The 15869-nt window shown below is 41.0% G+C and overlaps 1 protein-coding gene across 2 annotated transcripts in view; it reads left to right on the top strand.

The window, feature by feature from the left end:
- The window catches only part of wdr11 (WD repeat domain 11), a 132329-nt gene that overhangs the window by 98117 nt on the left and 18343 nt on the right, over nt 1–15869 (top strand). For both annotated transcript variants that reach the window (XM_052498280.1, XM_052498279.1), the window contains exons 21-23: nt 2647–2709; nt 3147–3212; nt 9075–9264. In XM_052498280.1, coding sequence (XP_052354240.1) covers nt 2647–2709; nt 3147–3212; nt 9075–9264 — 319 coding nt within the window. The remainder of the gene's footprint in view (nt 1–2646; nt 2710–3146; nt 3213–9074; nt 9265–15869) is intronic.

The following is a 15869-nucleotide window of genomic DNA, read 5'->3' as shown; positions in this document are numbered from 1 at the left end:
TGACAATGATCCCAAACACACCGCCCGGGAAACAAAGGAGTGGCTTCGTAAGAAGCATTTCAAGGTCCTGGAGTGGCCTAGCCAGTCTCCGGATCTCAACATCATAGAAAATATTTGGAGGGAGTTGGAAGTCCATGTAACAGTGTGTGAAAACTTTGAAGACTTACAGAAAACATTTGACCTTTGCCATTGCCAACAAAGGGTATTTAACAAAGTATTGAGAAATATTTGCTGTTGACCAAATACTTATTTTCCACCATAATTTGCAAATAAATTCATTCAAAATCCTACACTGTGATTTTCTGGATTTTTTTTCTCATTTAGTCTGTCATAGTTGAAGTGTACCTATGATGAAAATTACAGGACTCATCTTTTAAGTGGGAGAACTTGCACAATTGGTGGCTGACTAAATACTTTTTTGCCCCATCATACACTACATTTTTGAGGAACAATGGGAAAGTAATTCTGCTTTGATTGTTGATTTACTTTGTCTCCACCCATTCAGCATTGTTCACATCCTCTTAAGCAAGCCCTACCCATCTCTTTAAGGATTCACATGTGAGGTCGTGCTAAACAGTGAGTAGTGTGGTAAAGATTAAGACTAAAAGTGGTAGTAGCCTACAATAAGAAAAGATTCCAGGTTAACAAAGTGTCCAGATAAAAATATTTTATAAATATTAGTTTACGCTTACCCAGACTCAAGTAAAATTAATTCACCCAGTAAAATACTACTTGAGTAAAAGTCTAAACGTTTTTTTTTAAGTGCATACGTAGCAAAAGTAAATGGAATTGCTGAAACGTACGTAATTTTCAAAAGTATGAATAATTTCAAATTCCTTATTTTATTTTAATTTTTATTTTAATTGAATTGTTTTATTTATGGATTGCCAGGGGCACACCAACACTCAGACATAATTTACAAACTAAGTATTTGTGTTTAGTGAGTCTGCCAGATCAAATGAAGTGGATGTTCTCTTGATAAGTCTGTGAATTGGACAATTTTTCTGCCAAAATGTAACGAGACCTTTTGGCTGTCAGGGAGAATGTATGGAGTAAAAAGTACATTATTTTATTTTGGGATGTAGTGAAGTAAAGGTAGCCCAAAATATAAATAGTAAAGTAATATACAGTCGTGGCCAAAAGTTTTGAGAATGACATATATTAATTTTCACAAAGTTTGCTACTTCAGTGTGTTTAGATATTTTTGTCAGATGTTACTATGGAATACTGAAGTATAATTACAAGCATTTCATAAGTGTCAAAGGCTTTTATTGACAATTTCATGAAGTTGATGCAAAGGGTCAATATTTGCAGTGTTGACCCTTCTTTTTCAAGACCTCTGCAATACGCCCTGGCATGCTGTCAATTAACTTCGAGGCCACATCCTGACTGATGGCAGCCCATTCTTGCATAATCAATGCTTGGAGTTTGTCAGAATTTGTGGGTTTTTGTTTATCCCACCCGCCTCTTGAGGATTGACCACAAGTTCTCAATGGGATTAAGGTCTGGGGAGTTTCCTGGCCATGGACCCAAAATATAGATGTTTTGCTCCCCGAGCCACTTAGTCATCACTTTTGCTGTATGGCAAGGTGCTCCATCATGCTGGAAAAGGCATTGTTTGTCACCAAACTGTTCCCGGATGGTTGGGAGAAGTCGGTCTCGGAGGATGTGTTGGTACCATTCTTTATTCATGGCTGTGTTCTTAGACGAAATTGTGAGTGAGCCCACTCCCTTGGCTGAGAAGCAACCCCACACATGAATGGTCTCAGGATGCTTTACTGTTGGCATGACACAGGACTGATGGTAGCGCTCACCTTGTCTTCTCCGGACAAGCTTTTTTCCGGATGCCCCAAACAATACAAACTGAGGCAGCAGACTGTGAAAATTCATATTTGTGTCATTCTCAACTTTTCGCCACGACTGTACATATACCGCCAAAAAATACTTAAGTAGTACTTTAAAGTATTTTTACTGAAGTACTTTACACCACTGCCCAAATGCCTTCACACCAGAACGTTAGCAAACTTTATATGCTGTTACACATGCACTTATCACATAGTATTCCATACATGAGTTAAGGCAATGCAACATGAGTTGATACCTGAGTGTAGTGCGCTTGTACAGTACATAAACAGATGAATGCGCCATATATTTATGTGGTAGATACTTGATACAGTCACATGATATTGTTGTGGTATATCACAAAATCATGTTACGACCACACATATCAATATTAATTTTATATTTCTATATTTTGCTAAGTCTTGCTCAGTGGAACGGTCTCTAGTGAAGGTGTAAACAGTACAGCCAAATGGTTACTTGCATAGTAGCAATGATTATTTCACTTCATTTTCACTCTGGGTGTACGGGTTTGAGGTGCCGTATCAATCTGACCCCAGGACAATTTTAATGATGATATATATGATATAATGATACACATTATTTGAACTGTACATTTCATAGAGATGCTATTAAATTACTTGTTCTAATATTCCGCTATTATAATTCCTAATTCAATGGTCTGGGACCAGACACAATGTTTATCTAAGTATTGCCTTTTAGTTCATAAGATGTGGACCTGATCCTTGATCAGCACTTCTATTCTGAGACATGTTGTAAATCTGGGCCTTGTCTCTTTCTCTGTAGGGATTACACTGAAAAACATGAGATTAAGGGCCTGATCCAGGAACAGCTCAACTCCATGTCCAAGTGAGTGATCGCTCTTCAACAAACTCTCACATGCGCTCGCTCATACACACACATATGTCAATGCTACTATTTAAAGCATTTGTCATAAATAACGACATCCTTGTTTTTTTCACACATGAAGTGACAGCAACATTTGGTGATGGGGGTCTATTTATCAGCATGTCTGGTCACACACGCATGCACTCACATTGTCTGTGTGAGAAGCAAATGTAGATATCCAGATTGCTCCAGCAGTGGAAGCCAGGTTTCCTGGTATTCTTTTTGTCTAGATGTCCTGCATAGTTGTGTGTATGTGTGTGTGATTGTATCTTGGTGTGCATGTGCACATGTGTGTGCCAGACTGTGCCTGCTGTTAGTTAAGAAGCCTAATCTGTGTCTGTCTGTCTGCGTGTTTCTGTGTTGTGATGTGATTCTGTGATCCTTGATTTGCTCCCCAGTGACATGAAAAGCGTCTTGCTGGATCCCGAGCTCAACCTGCTGCAACGCTGCCTCCTGGTGTCTCGGTGAGTGAGGGAGGGAGCGGGCATCACTGCACAAAACTTGTCCTGTTCTCCCATCCTCCTGTCCCTGTCGACATATCCACACTATCATACCACTTAGTATGAAGCAATTTATTGGCCACACAGCTTGCATTCTAAGTAGTGGGCTAGTATGGACATTGTAAGTAGCCCTGCAGTCCCCTCAAAACACACCCCACCCCTCCTTGTGCTCTGGGGTGACGTTTTGTTTAGGTACAGATCTAGGAAGAGCATGCCTTCCCCTAATCCTAACCTTAACCAGTAGTCGGGGAAATTCAAAACTGACCCAAGATCAGCATTTAGGGGCGACTTCACCCAATACCTGTCAGCGTTGTTTGGCACTTTTTTTTATTTGTCCCTCTGCAGGTTATTATAATTGGGCATTGAACTGTGAGTCTTATGCATCCAGAGATATGACAAGGGAAATTATATTAGTAGTCAAAAACAAGAGTAAAATCCACACACTAGAAAAGACAGGTGACCAACCTTGACTTTAGTGCTTATTTGACACACATAGAGGTCTATGGAGACTGTCTGCATTCCTGATTTCTGTAACCGTTCGCTTACCTGTGTATTTTTCTTATTAAGGATCCCCATTAGCTGCTGCCAATGCCACTTTTGCTGGGGTCCAGTGACATTAAGGCAGTTGTAGACCGTTTAAAATATTACATGACATTACATTTCTTAACAATTTTCACAACACATTAACTTGTTGACACTACTTTTCCCGTTAGCGGGATAATTGTCATCAACAACCGCTGAATTGCATAGCGCCACATTCAAATAATATTACTAAAAAGATTTATATTCATGAAATCACAAGTGCAATATAGCACAACACAGCTTAGCATTTTGTTAATCCACCTGTCGTGTCAGATTTTGAAAATATGCTTAACAGCGAAAGCAATCCAAGCGTTTAAGTTTATCGATCACTAGACAAAACATTATGAACACCTAGCATCGAAGTAGCTTGGTAACGAAAATCAGAAAAGCAATAAAATTAATTGCTTACCTTTGATGATCTTCGAATGTTTTCACTCACGAGACTCTCAGTTACACAATAAATGTTCCTTTTGTTCCATAAAGATTATTTTTATATCCAAAATAACGCGCCAAACAAACGGAGGTATGTTAAAAAATCCACAGGCTCGAGCGGTCACGACAATGCAGACGAAAATTCCAAATAGTATCCCTAATATCCACAGAGACATGTCAAACGTTTTTCATAATCAATCCTCAGGTTGTTTTTAAATATATAATCGATAATATGTAATCCGGGACTGTCTCTTTTTCAGTAGGAGAGGGAGAGTCAATGGCTGCCACACTGTGTTGGCAAGCAAAACTCATGGGAACACCCAGCTATCCACTGACGCAATATTATCTTTCTCGCTCATTTTTCAAAATAAAAGCCTGAAACTATGTCTAAAGACTGTTGGCACCTTGAGGAAGCGATAGCAAAAGGAATCTGGTTGATATCCCTTTAAATGCTGCGAAGGCAGGCTATGGAACATGGAGCTTTCAAAATAGAAGCCACGTCCTGGTTTGATTTTTCTCAGGTTTCACCTGCAATATCAGTTCTGTTATACTCACAGACAATATTTTGACAGTTTGGGAAACTTTCGAGTGTTTTCTATCCTAATCTGTCAATTATATGCATATTCTAGCATATGGGCCTGAGAAATAGGCCGTTTACATTGGGAACGGTATTTTTCCAAACATAAAAATAGTACCCCCTAGCTGAAAGAGGTTAAACAGACACCTGCATTCAGCATGTCAACACTTCTAACAAAAACAAGTAGGGATGAAGTCAATTTCTCCTCCACTTTGAGCCATGAAAGATATACAGTGCATTCAAAAGTATTCATACCCCTTGACTAAAATGTATTAAATACATTAATCTACACACAATATCCCATAATAACAAGGTGAAAACAGGTTTTTAGACATTTTAGCAAGAAAAAGAAACAAATAGTCTATTTACATTAATATTCAGACCCTTTGCTATGAGAATCGAAATTGAGCTCAGGTGCATCCTATTGAACATCCTTGATGTTTATACAACTTGATTGGAGTCCACCTGTGGTAAATTGAATTGATTGGACAAGATTTGGAAAGGCACACACCGGTCTATTGTTGGATTCAACATTTTGAACATTGAGATATTAAATAAATGATAGAGAAGAAGCATAGAATATAAGGAGTGAAAGAGACTGGGTTTTATGTCAGATGTTAATGGTTCTCTATAGAATGACAGATGGCTTTAGAATGTGTTGGGTGGACTGGAGGAGAGCAACATGTTGATATAGGGGAGACAGATTGTATCTGTGGATTAGGTGAAGGAGGGGTTGAGGTCAGATCCCCTGAAGGGAGTAATAAGGGTTTAGTATCCTGCTACTCTTTCCCCGTGGAACCATAAGATGTAAGGATTGGAGAGGAGGAATGTCTTAAGTGGGATAAAAACAGTTGAAGTCAGAAGTTTACATAGACTTAGGTTGGAGTCATTAAAACTAGTTTTTCAACCACCCCACAAATTTCTTGTTAACAAACTATAGTTTTGGCAAGTCGGTGAGGACATCTACTTTGTGCATGACACAAGTATAATTTTCCAACAATTGTTACACACAGATAATTTCACTGATAATTCACTCTATCACAATTCCAGTGGGTCAGAATTTTACATGCACTAAGTTGACTGTGTCTTTAACTGTTGTAACTACCCATCCCGTGTCCGGGATCGTTGTCATTATCTGACACTAATTAGCATAACGCAACGGACATAAATATTACCAGAAAATATTCATGAAATCACAAGTGAAATATATTCAAACACAGCTTAGCCTTTTGTTAATCACCCTGTCATCTCAGATTTTGAACATATGCTTTACAGCCAAAGCAAGACAAGCATTTGTGTAAGTTTATCGATAGCCTAGCATAGCATTATGTCCAGTTAGCAGTAGGCAACTTGGTCACGAAAATCAGAAAAGCAATCAAATTAAATTGTTTACCTTTGATGAGCTTCGGATGTTTTCACTCACGAGACTCCCAGTTAGATAGCAAATGTTCCTATTTTCCAAAAATATTATTTTTGTAGGAGAAATAGCTCTGTTTGTTCTTCACGTTTACCTGAGAATCGACAGGAAATTGTGGTCACGAAAACGCCGAAAAATATTACAAATTAGCTCCATAATATCGACAGAAACATGGAAAACGTTGTTTAGAATACATCCTCAAGGTTTTTTTTTCAAATATCTATTCGATAATATATCCACCGGGACAATTGGCTTTTCAGTAGGACCGAGAGGAAAAATGGCTGCCTCTGTATTTTACACAAGAATCACTCAGAGCCATCAGGTGACCACTTACGCAATAAGGTCGCTTACGCTCATTCTTCAACATAAATGCGTGAAACTACGTCAAAATGCTGTAGACACCTTGGGGAATACGTAGAAAAAGGTATCTGGTTGATAGCCCATTCACTGCTCAATAGGGACGCATCAGAACGCAGAGCTTTCAAAACATGAGTCACTTCCGGATTTAATTTTTCTCAGGCTTTCCCCTGCAATATCAGTTCTGTTATACTCACAGACAATATTTTTACAGTTTTGGAAACTTTAGTGTTTTCTATCCTAAGCTGTCAATTAAATGCATATTCCTAGTATCTTCTCCTGACAAAATAGCCTGTACTCTGGGAACGTTATTTTTCCAAAAATGAAAATACTGCCCCCTAGTTACAAGAAGTTGTAAACAGCTTGGAAAATTCCCAAAAATTATGTCATGGCTTTAGAAGCTTCTGATAGGCTAATTGACAACATTTGAGTCAAATGGAGGTGTACCTGTGGAAGTATTTCAAGGCCTACCTTCAAACTCAGTGCCTCTTAGCTTGACATCATGGGAAAATCAAATGAAATCAACCAAGACCTCAGAAAATAAATTGTAGACCTCCACAAGTCTGGTTTATCCTTGGGAGCAATTTCCAAACGCCTGAAGGTACCACGTTCATCTGTACAAACAATAGTACACAAGTATAAACACCATGGGACCACGCAGCTGTCATACCTCTCAGGAATTCAGGTATCTGTCTCCTAGAGATGAACGAACTTTGGTGCGAAATGTGCAAATCAATCCCAGAACAATAGCAAAGGACCTTGTGAAGATGCTGGAGGAAACGGGTACAAAAGTATCTATATCCACAGTAAAACGAGTCCTATATCGACATAACCTGAAAGGTCGCTCAGCAAGGGAGAAGCCACTGCTCATTGGGACAAAGATCGTACTTTTTGGAGACATGTCCTCTGGTCACTTACAATGCATTACAATGGGCATTTACCAACTGTTAGACATGCTCTAATATACTGCAGAAATACCCAATTGACTGGCTCGTTGAACTTGGGATGGCCGAGCAATGATAGTGGTTCCTCTCCATCACTCGTTAATGTTGATTTCAGCTTGTCCATTTGGTGATGGTAAATCCCTCATTAAAAACATTGGAAATGTACGCTGTCCATTTGCAATATAAAATGTACAATTCCAATGTATTATACTGCCATCAAGTCAGCCATTAGTCAATAATACTGACACCAAACTCACTTTGTCCAACTCTTTTAGAAGCCAACTGTCACGTATTTCAGAGCCGGCCCACAATTCATATCGCCTTCTGTAAAACCATATAAAAACCTGCAAAAACATAGTTACATTCGAGCTGCGGGTCCAGTTCTGACATTATGTATATGCCAAACTGAGGCGACCCGAATCCAAAATGGTCACATTCGGAGCCCGAGCAACGACCTTAATTAATGCTAAAAATCCACTTATTTTCTGGGTTGCTAAAGGGTCCGTGAAAGAGCTATCAGCGTGTAGGGTCAGTCTCTTCTAAATATCGTCATTTCCGCGATGTTAAAAATGAATTGAATACATTGCAAATGGACGAGGCTGTTTCTCAGTCTGAGAACATTCTAGAGCCACATAACTCACCATGCACTACCGACTTAAGCTCTAGAACAGGTTTATAAAGTTTCGGAGCTCTAGGTCTGACGGTTCTTTGAAGGTTCGAACGCAGGTATCTATTGCAGGCTCTGTGTTTTTGTAAGCCCCACACTGTGTCACTCCGTCCTGGGTGGGTGGGTGTGTGTGACCTTCGAAACAGCCCCTATGACTCCAATTTAAGGTGCTTCTGGTTGTCACAGAAGCTGAAAGTAAACACATATCCTTTTACATAATCCTAAGTCCTTACGTTAAGAACTGACTGATTTACAGAGGGTTGAATGCAGTGTTTTTCACTAACTGTAGTTTGTGAAATCAAAAGCACTTTTAGGGTCAATTTAACCACTTCTGGTTGACCTAGAGGCAGCAATATGTCCAAAGCATCATTAAATCACAGGCTTCATTTCAGGCCTTACAATTAGCATGGTCGCTGCATTCAGACCGAGGGAGCTACGGTCAAGTGGGGCATCTCCTCTAGGCACGGCCTAGAGACTACGGTGATGCCATTTGCCAACACTTTCAGTGTTGATTTCAGCATGTCCGTTTGGTGTTGTTTCATCACTGTTTAAACGTATTGGTAATGGACGATAAGTCAGCCATCAAGTAAACATCCATCAGTCAATAAGATATCATACTGACACCAAACATGAATTCACAAGTGCAATATAGCAAAACACAGTTTAGCTTGTTGTTAATCCACTTGGCATGTCAGATTTCAATAAAGCACACCCTAGCAACAAAAAAAATGTTGCAATGTAAAACAAATCAAGGGGTTCCTTAATGGACACTCACAGGTAATCCTTTCCTGTTTCCGTTTTATTTCGTTTCGTGCCTAATGAACACTGGCCTGGTTGTGTCCCAATGCAGGCTGTTTGGGGACGAGTCGGACCTGCAGTTCTGGACGGTGGCAGCCCACTACCTCCAGTCGTTCGCCCAGGCTCGCCACCTCAGTGTTCCCGTCCCTGAGGGCCAGACCCCAGCCGAGGGGACCCAGGCCACCCCACAGGGCCACCTGGACATCTACCACGACACCCTGTGTGAGAGCTTCTACTTCCAGGTGAGCGAAAGAATGGACAAATGGACGTTAGGGCGTTTTTTTTATTAGTCAGTGTGCCTTGTATAACACACTGAAGCTGGTTGAGGGAGAAATTGGAGAACAGGCTCATTGAAGGCGGGAATGAAATTAATGCGGATACCATTCCATTCCAGGAATTGCAATCAGCCCATCCTCCAATTTAAAGTGACACCAGCATCCACTGGTCTAACAAATCAATGTGTTGTCTCTACAAGGGGTTTATTCTTGTTAACGTCCAAGGAGGTGGGCATCAGTGTTTGAGAGTTAATGGGTATATACCATTACATTTGTCAAACTGTCAACACCACAGGTTGTATTGGACCCAGACCACATAGTAATTCCTCTAGCAGACAGTCCCCTGTGACCTCAGCCATTCTGCCGAGTCGGCAGTTTTGACCGGTCAATACACACAGTCACACAAACCGCCGACTGCCCTCCCTCGTCCCTTGTTTGTGGTGTGCTCTGTAATTTCCAGTATCCCTTTGCCTTTGCAGAGGAGATGGGGGAGGAGTGAAAAAATAGGAGTGTTGGGCGTAGGAGAAAACTGAATAGTTGGACGGAGAAGAGAAGAGCGCCCTGAGAAACAATCCAGCAAGGCGGGTGGATTTTTTCAACCTTAATAATTGATTGGATCCTCTCTGCGTGTATCCCAAACTGCACCCTATTCCCTTTATAATGTACTACTTTTTACCAGAGCTGTTTGTGCCCAAGTCAAAATTGGTGCACTTGCACTATATATGGAATAAGCTGCCATTTTGGACATAGGAGGGTTAGGATTCAGGAGGTGTGCTAAATCGGTGTTCATTGATTGGCATGTCTCTGTTATGTCTGTCGCATGACTGGGTGACATGGCAACCACGTGACAACCAGACTCAGCTGTGATCCACCCGCTTGTCAGTTGCCAAGTTGATGGAGAATACTTTTTAATCAGAGATGGTGCATTTGGGCCTTCATGAGCGTCACTTTCTTCTGTCGGTCTGTCTAATGGAGATTTCGACCAACATTCTTTTTTTAGGGCCTAGAAAATATCGATCTTTGATTGTACACTAAACAAAAATATAAAAGCAACATGTAAAGTGTAGGCCCCATGTTTCATGAGACCAAATAAAAGATCCCAGAAATGTTCCATCTGCACAAAAAAAATATGTCTCTCAAATGTTGTGCACATTTGTTTACATCCCTGTAAGTGAGCATTTCTCCTTTTCCAAGATAATCCATCCACCTGATAGGTGTGGCATATTAAGAAGCTGATTAAATAGCATGATCATTACACTGATGCACCTTGTGCTGGGGGACAATAAAAGGCAGCTCTAAAATGTGCAGTTTTGTCACACAACACAATGCCACAGATGTCTCAAGATTTGAGGGAGCATGTAATTGGCATGCTGACTGTAGGAATGTCCACCAGAGCTCTTGCCAGAGAATTTAATGTTAATTTCTCTACCATTAGCCGCCTCTAACGTCATTTTGGATAATTTGGCAATACGTCGAACTGGCCTCACAACCGCAGACCACATGTATGGCATCATGTGGGCGAGCCGTTTTGGTGGGGAAGTTATGGTATGGGCAGGCTTAAGCTATGGACATCTAACACAATTGCATTTTATTGATGGCAGTTTGAATGGACCCCGACAAAATCCTAAGGCCCATTGGAAAGCATATATTTTTTGAAGTATCTGTGCAGATGCATATCAGTCATGTGAAATCCATAGATTAGGGCCTAATGCATTTCAATTGACTGATTTCTTCATATGATTTGTAACTCAGTCATATCTTTTAAGTTGTTGCATAATTGAGTTTATTTTTGTTCCATATATTTACATGTTCAAAGTGTAATTTAACAATACGTATTATCATAAGAAATGGCATTGACACATAAACCAAATAAGAAAGCTTTTTCTGTTGACTGGTAGTTGTTCTACTCAATACATCAAATAGCCGGACCTCCCGGGTGGTGCAGTGGTTAAGGGTGCTGTACTGCAGCGCCAGCTGTGTCACCCAGGGTCTGTGTTCGCGCCCAGGGTCTGTCGTAACTGGCCGTGTTAAGAAGCAGTGCGGCTTGGTTGGGTTGTGTATCGGAGGACGCATGACTTTCAACCTCCGTCTCTCCCGAGCCCGTACGGGAGTTGTAGTGATGAGATTAGATAGTAGCTACGAAAAAACAATTGGATACCACGAAATTGGGTAGAAAAAGGGGTGAAATTCAAGAAAATAAAAAAATATATAATAATACATCAAATAACTAGAACTGTTTCCCTAGAAAAATCACTTCAATGCTTGAAAGCGTCGTAACAATAATGTCCGGTTTTTATTTGTCTGGTCAACATCTGTGAGAGCCAGACCAATTTCTCCCCTCCCCTTTTAAATGTTGAAAAAAGTCTTATTCCTCTGATGCCATGCCCATGAGATGAAAGTAGACAATGATGAAAGACTCAGAGCACAAGTGCTGCTGGTACACTGTCCATTGTTCACTAGTGTCAAGTCATATCATAGTCCATGGGCTGTATAGATCAAGCTTCTCGGAGTTGGAGGATCAGGACCCCCACAATGTTATTCCTTGTTATCTAAAAGGCAAAACTGATCCAAGATCGGCACTCCTACACTGAGACACTTCAGCTACATGCCCATTGCCCACTAATATCAACATGAAGAAAGATTATCTGCAACATTAGGTAAGATGTGATGAGCTTTCAGTCAAAAATACATTTGTCAGAGTATTCCAAAATCACCATAACATGAGCCTAATGAGAGGACACTGACAGTCTATGCCTATGGAAGGCTTTTGAACCTACTGAACAATAAGACAAATATTATTATTTGTATTTGGTTTTATGTCCAAAGCAGGTGGTTGACACATAATTAATCTCTGAATTGAATAAAAGCTCTAGTTACCTTTGACATTTTAGTCATTTAGCAGATGCTCTTATCCAGGGCATCACAATCGTATCAAGTACATTTTCCCTCTAAAAGTAAAGACAGACATGCGTAACTAGCTCCCCAGTGTTTAAGTAAAACTGCCAAAGAATACTCACCAGCAGTAGAGGCCGGTGAAAGGAGCCATAAGACGATGGGCCCACCGCAATGGCCGGAACAAACAGAACGGTACCAAACATGGACACCACGTTTGACAGTTAACTCCACTCCAACCACCACAATGAGCCTGCTCTCCCACAGGTCCGCCTCACCAGCCTCCACCGCCCACAACATCCAAAAGAAGAAGAAGAAGAAGAAGAATGAATATCCATCATCCTACTTCTCCCTTTTATAATGAAATTGGGCCGCCTCCTATGGAAACACCCTTCAGTGCTAGCCACACTCCACCATCTCTTCAAGTGATTGAGTGTGAATATAACACTTAACACCCTCCGTTGTCTCCACTGAATTGATAGTAATGGAGTGTAGATATAACACCAAACAAACGTCCATCGACTTCACTCATTTTAAAACAGTCACGTCACGACACTCCATTATCATTCATGTGATGACTGCTATTCATCGAATAATTACCTACTATGTTTATTACTCAATGAAATTAATCATGTAACAATTAACTCATTAGGAATTTGGGGCACCATGGGAAAAGTTTGTTCCATGATTTACCATTTCCCGAATTAAATCAAGAATATATAGATATCAATAATAATAATTTCCTCATATCAGTCTCATTCTGAAGATTGTAAACTCTGTCAATGCGCACAAACCCGGGTCTCACTGATCATTCCGTACCACACAAATTGATTTGGTTATTTATTCACTAATAAGCTAAGTGATAACATAAGATACGCATATACATACGGTATAGGTTATTGAATAGAAACGTAATACGATGACAAGTCCCTAGCGGACACTGATTACCCAAGATGGAAATATAGAACGAGAGAGAAAAAAACAATTGGATACATTTGTAAGCTACGCTTCGTTTAGCCCTAATACCTTGCCCCAAACTGCCTATCTTATGGGTAAGAAGTAATGTATGTAAACTCAGAAAAAAAAAGAAACGTCCTCACTGTCAACTGCGTTTATTTTCAGCAAACTTAACAAGTGTAAATATTTGAATGACCTTAACAACTGAGACAAACTGAACAAGTTCCTTACACAAATTGAATAATGTGTCCCTGAACAAAGGGGGGGTCAAATCAAAATCAAAAGTAAGGGTCAGTATCTGGTGTGGCCGCCAGCTGCATGAAGTACGTGGACTATACCAGATTTGCCAGTTCTTGCGGTGAGATGTTACCCCACTCTTCCACCAAGGCACCTGCAAGTTCCCAGACATTTTTGGGTGGAATGGCCATAGCCCTCACCCTCCGATCCAACAGATCCCAGACGTGCTCAATGGGATTGAGATCTGGGCTCTATGCTGGCCATGGCAGAACACTGACATTCCTGTCTTGCAGGAAATCATGCACAGAACAAGCAGTATGGCTGGTGGCATTGTCATGCTGGAGGGATGAGCCTGCAGGAAGGGTACCACATGAGGGAGCAGGATGTCTTCCCTGTAACGCACAGCATTGAGATTGCCTGCAATGACAACAAGCTCAGTCCGATGATGATGTGACACCCCGCCCCAGACCATGACGGACCCTCCATCTCCAAATCGATCCCGCTCCAGAGTACAGGCAGTACAGTATAACGCTCCTTCCTTCGATGATAAACGTGAATCTGACCATCACCCCTGGTGAGACAAAACCGCAACTCAGCAGTGAAGAGCACTTTTTGCAAGTCCTGTCTGGTCCAGCGATGGTGGGTTTGTGCCCATATGTGACGTTTTTGACGTTGATGTCTGGTGAGGACCTGCCTTACAACAGGCCTACAAGCCCTTAGTCCAGCCTCTCTCAGCCTATTGCGGACAGTCTGAGTACTGATGGAGGGATTGTACATTCCTGGTGTAACTCTGGCAGTTGTTGCCATCCCTTACCTGTCCCGCAGGTGTGATGTTCGGATGTACCGATCCTCTGCAGGTGTTGTTACACATGGTCTGCCACTGCGGGGACGATCAGCTGTCTGTCCCGTCTCCCTGTAGTGCTGTCTTCATAAGTTTTCATAACTCTGACCTTAATTGCCTACTGTCTGTAAGCTGTTAGTGTCTTAACGACGTTCCACAGGTGCATGTTCATTAATTGTTTATGGTTCGGTGTTTAAAACCTTTATAAATGAAGATCTGTGAAGTCATTTGGATTTGACGAATTATCTTTGAAAGACTGAAAAGGGGACTTTTTTTTAACGCGTTGAATGGCTTTGTTAGTGTATTTCTGTTGGGCCCAGGCCTTCGTGGGCCAGGTTCAGCTTGGTGATAAGGGTTCGCCTTGTTCTTTGAATGGCCTTCTCCTTTGTTCTCGGGTGTAAGTCTGGTTGTCCACAATATGTCATATTGTCCTTCTTAGTTGTCTGTTTATTTGCACTCGTTCAGGAAGAGTGGTCTCCTGAGGACAGCTAATCAGCCGTGTCGATGATCCCAGATTGGTGATAAAAGCCGTGTGGACAAACAATGATTTGAAGAGAAGAACCGTATGGTCCTGCTGAAATTCATCACCTTAGATACAGTACTCAGTACTCAACTGTATCATTGATTGTTATGAGGTTCCTTTGTCTTCTTCAAAGTCGTGTTGCATTTCGGGGTTGTGACTAATTGTAGACCTCCGCTGCAGCTTGTGGCCCTTCTATTCTGATATGTTAATTCTTAACTAAAATGCTTTATACTCTCGGGTAGAAAGGGGGTGTTAACGTCTTGCTGACACGCTCTCTGGGTTCCCTGGGGTGTAGCTAGTTAAGAGGCAAGGTATCACAATTTACTATGATCTCGTTAGAGAAATAAAATCAGAATCTTATCGTCACAAAACATTCTCTTTATCCTGGATATTTTTCACACAACGCAAAGCATGTAAACATGACATACACCGTATGCAAATTATTCAAGTTACAATGTTTTCGTTATAACGTCTTCATGTAACTTTTAATGACATCCCAAAATCACATATTCCATCTCTCATAAGTCCCAATATCCCAGTGTCCATGGTTTGATGTTGAAGTTCTTGGGCGGTAAACTCTAATATAACACAGAGACATTCCATTTGTCCATTTGTCAAAATTAGGCCACAAAAGGAATCGTCTGTTGCCTATGGTTTACGATTGAGGTGTCATTAAAAAAAACACATCCATCCCTCTCCCCCTCTATGGGAGAGAGAGAGAGCTCTGTAGAGCTGATCCACTGTAACCTGGTCCTTTGGATCATCACAGGAGAGTCATGGCAGGACTGTGGTCAGAACATGTTAAAACAGAACCCCCCCTGAACGTAGACAATAAGCAAAGGTCAACTTCAAGTAACAAGACACTTTTCAATCTCTGTCAAAATTCTCTTAAAAGTCTCTTAGTTCAGGCTCGCTTCAACAGGCTCAGCTTGCCTCCACACTTTTGCTCTCTTCTTTAGCTTTAGCAGGTTAACTAAGATGGTGTAGCAGATGGGGAAGATGATGGCACCAAAACAGCCTCTCTTCCTCTGTCCATTTTCAACTGTTGCACCAACATGTTCTGAACACTACATTTACCTGCAGTGAACATGTGTGTTTAGCACTATCCCCTTAGTTGTCATA

The sequence above is a fragment of the Oncorhynchus keta genome, chromosome 36 (genome assembly GCF_023373465.1).
Source record: "Oncorhynchus keta strain PuntledgeMale-10-30-2019 chromosome 36, Oket_V2, whole genome shotgun sequence".
NCBI lineage: Eukaryota > Metazoa > Chordata > Actinopteri > Salmoniformes > Salmonidae > Oncorhynchus > Oncorhynchus keta.
The sequence above is the reverse complement of the archived record's forward strand: the minus strand, read 5'-3'. Positions and strand labels throughout refer to the sequence as shown.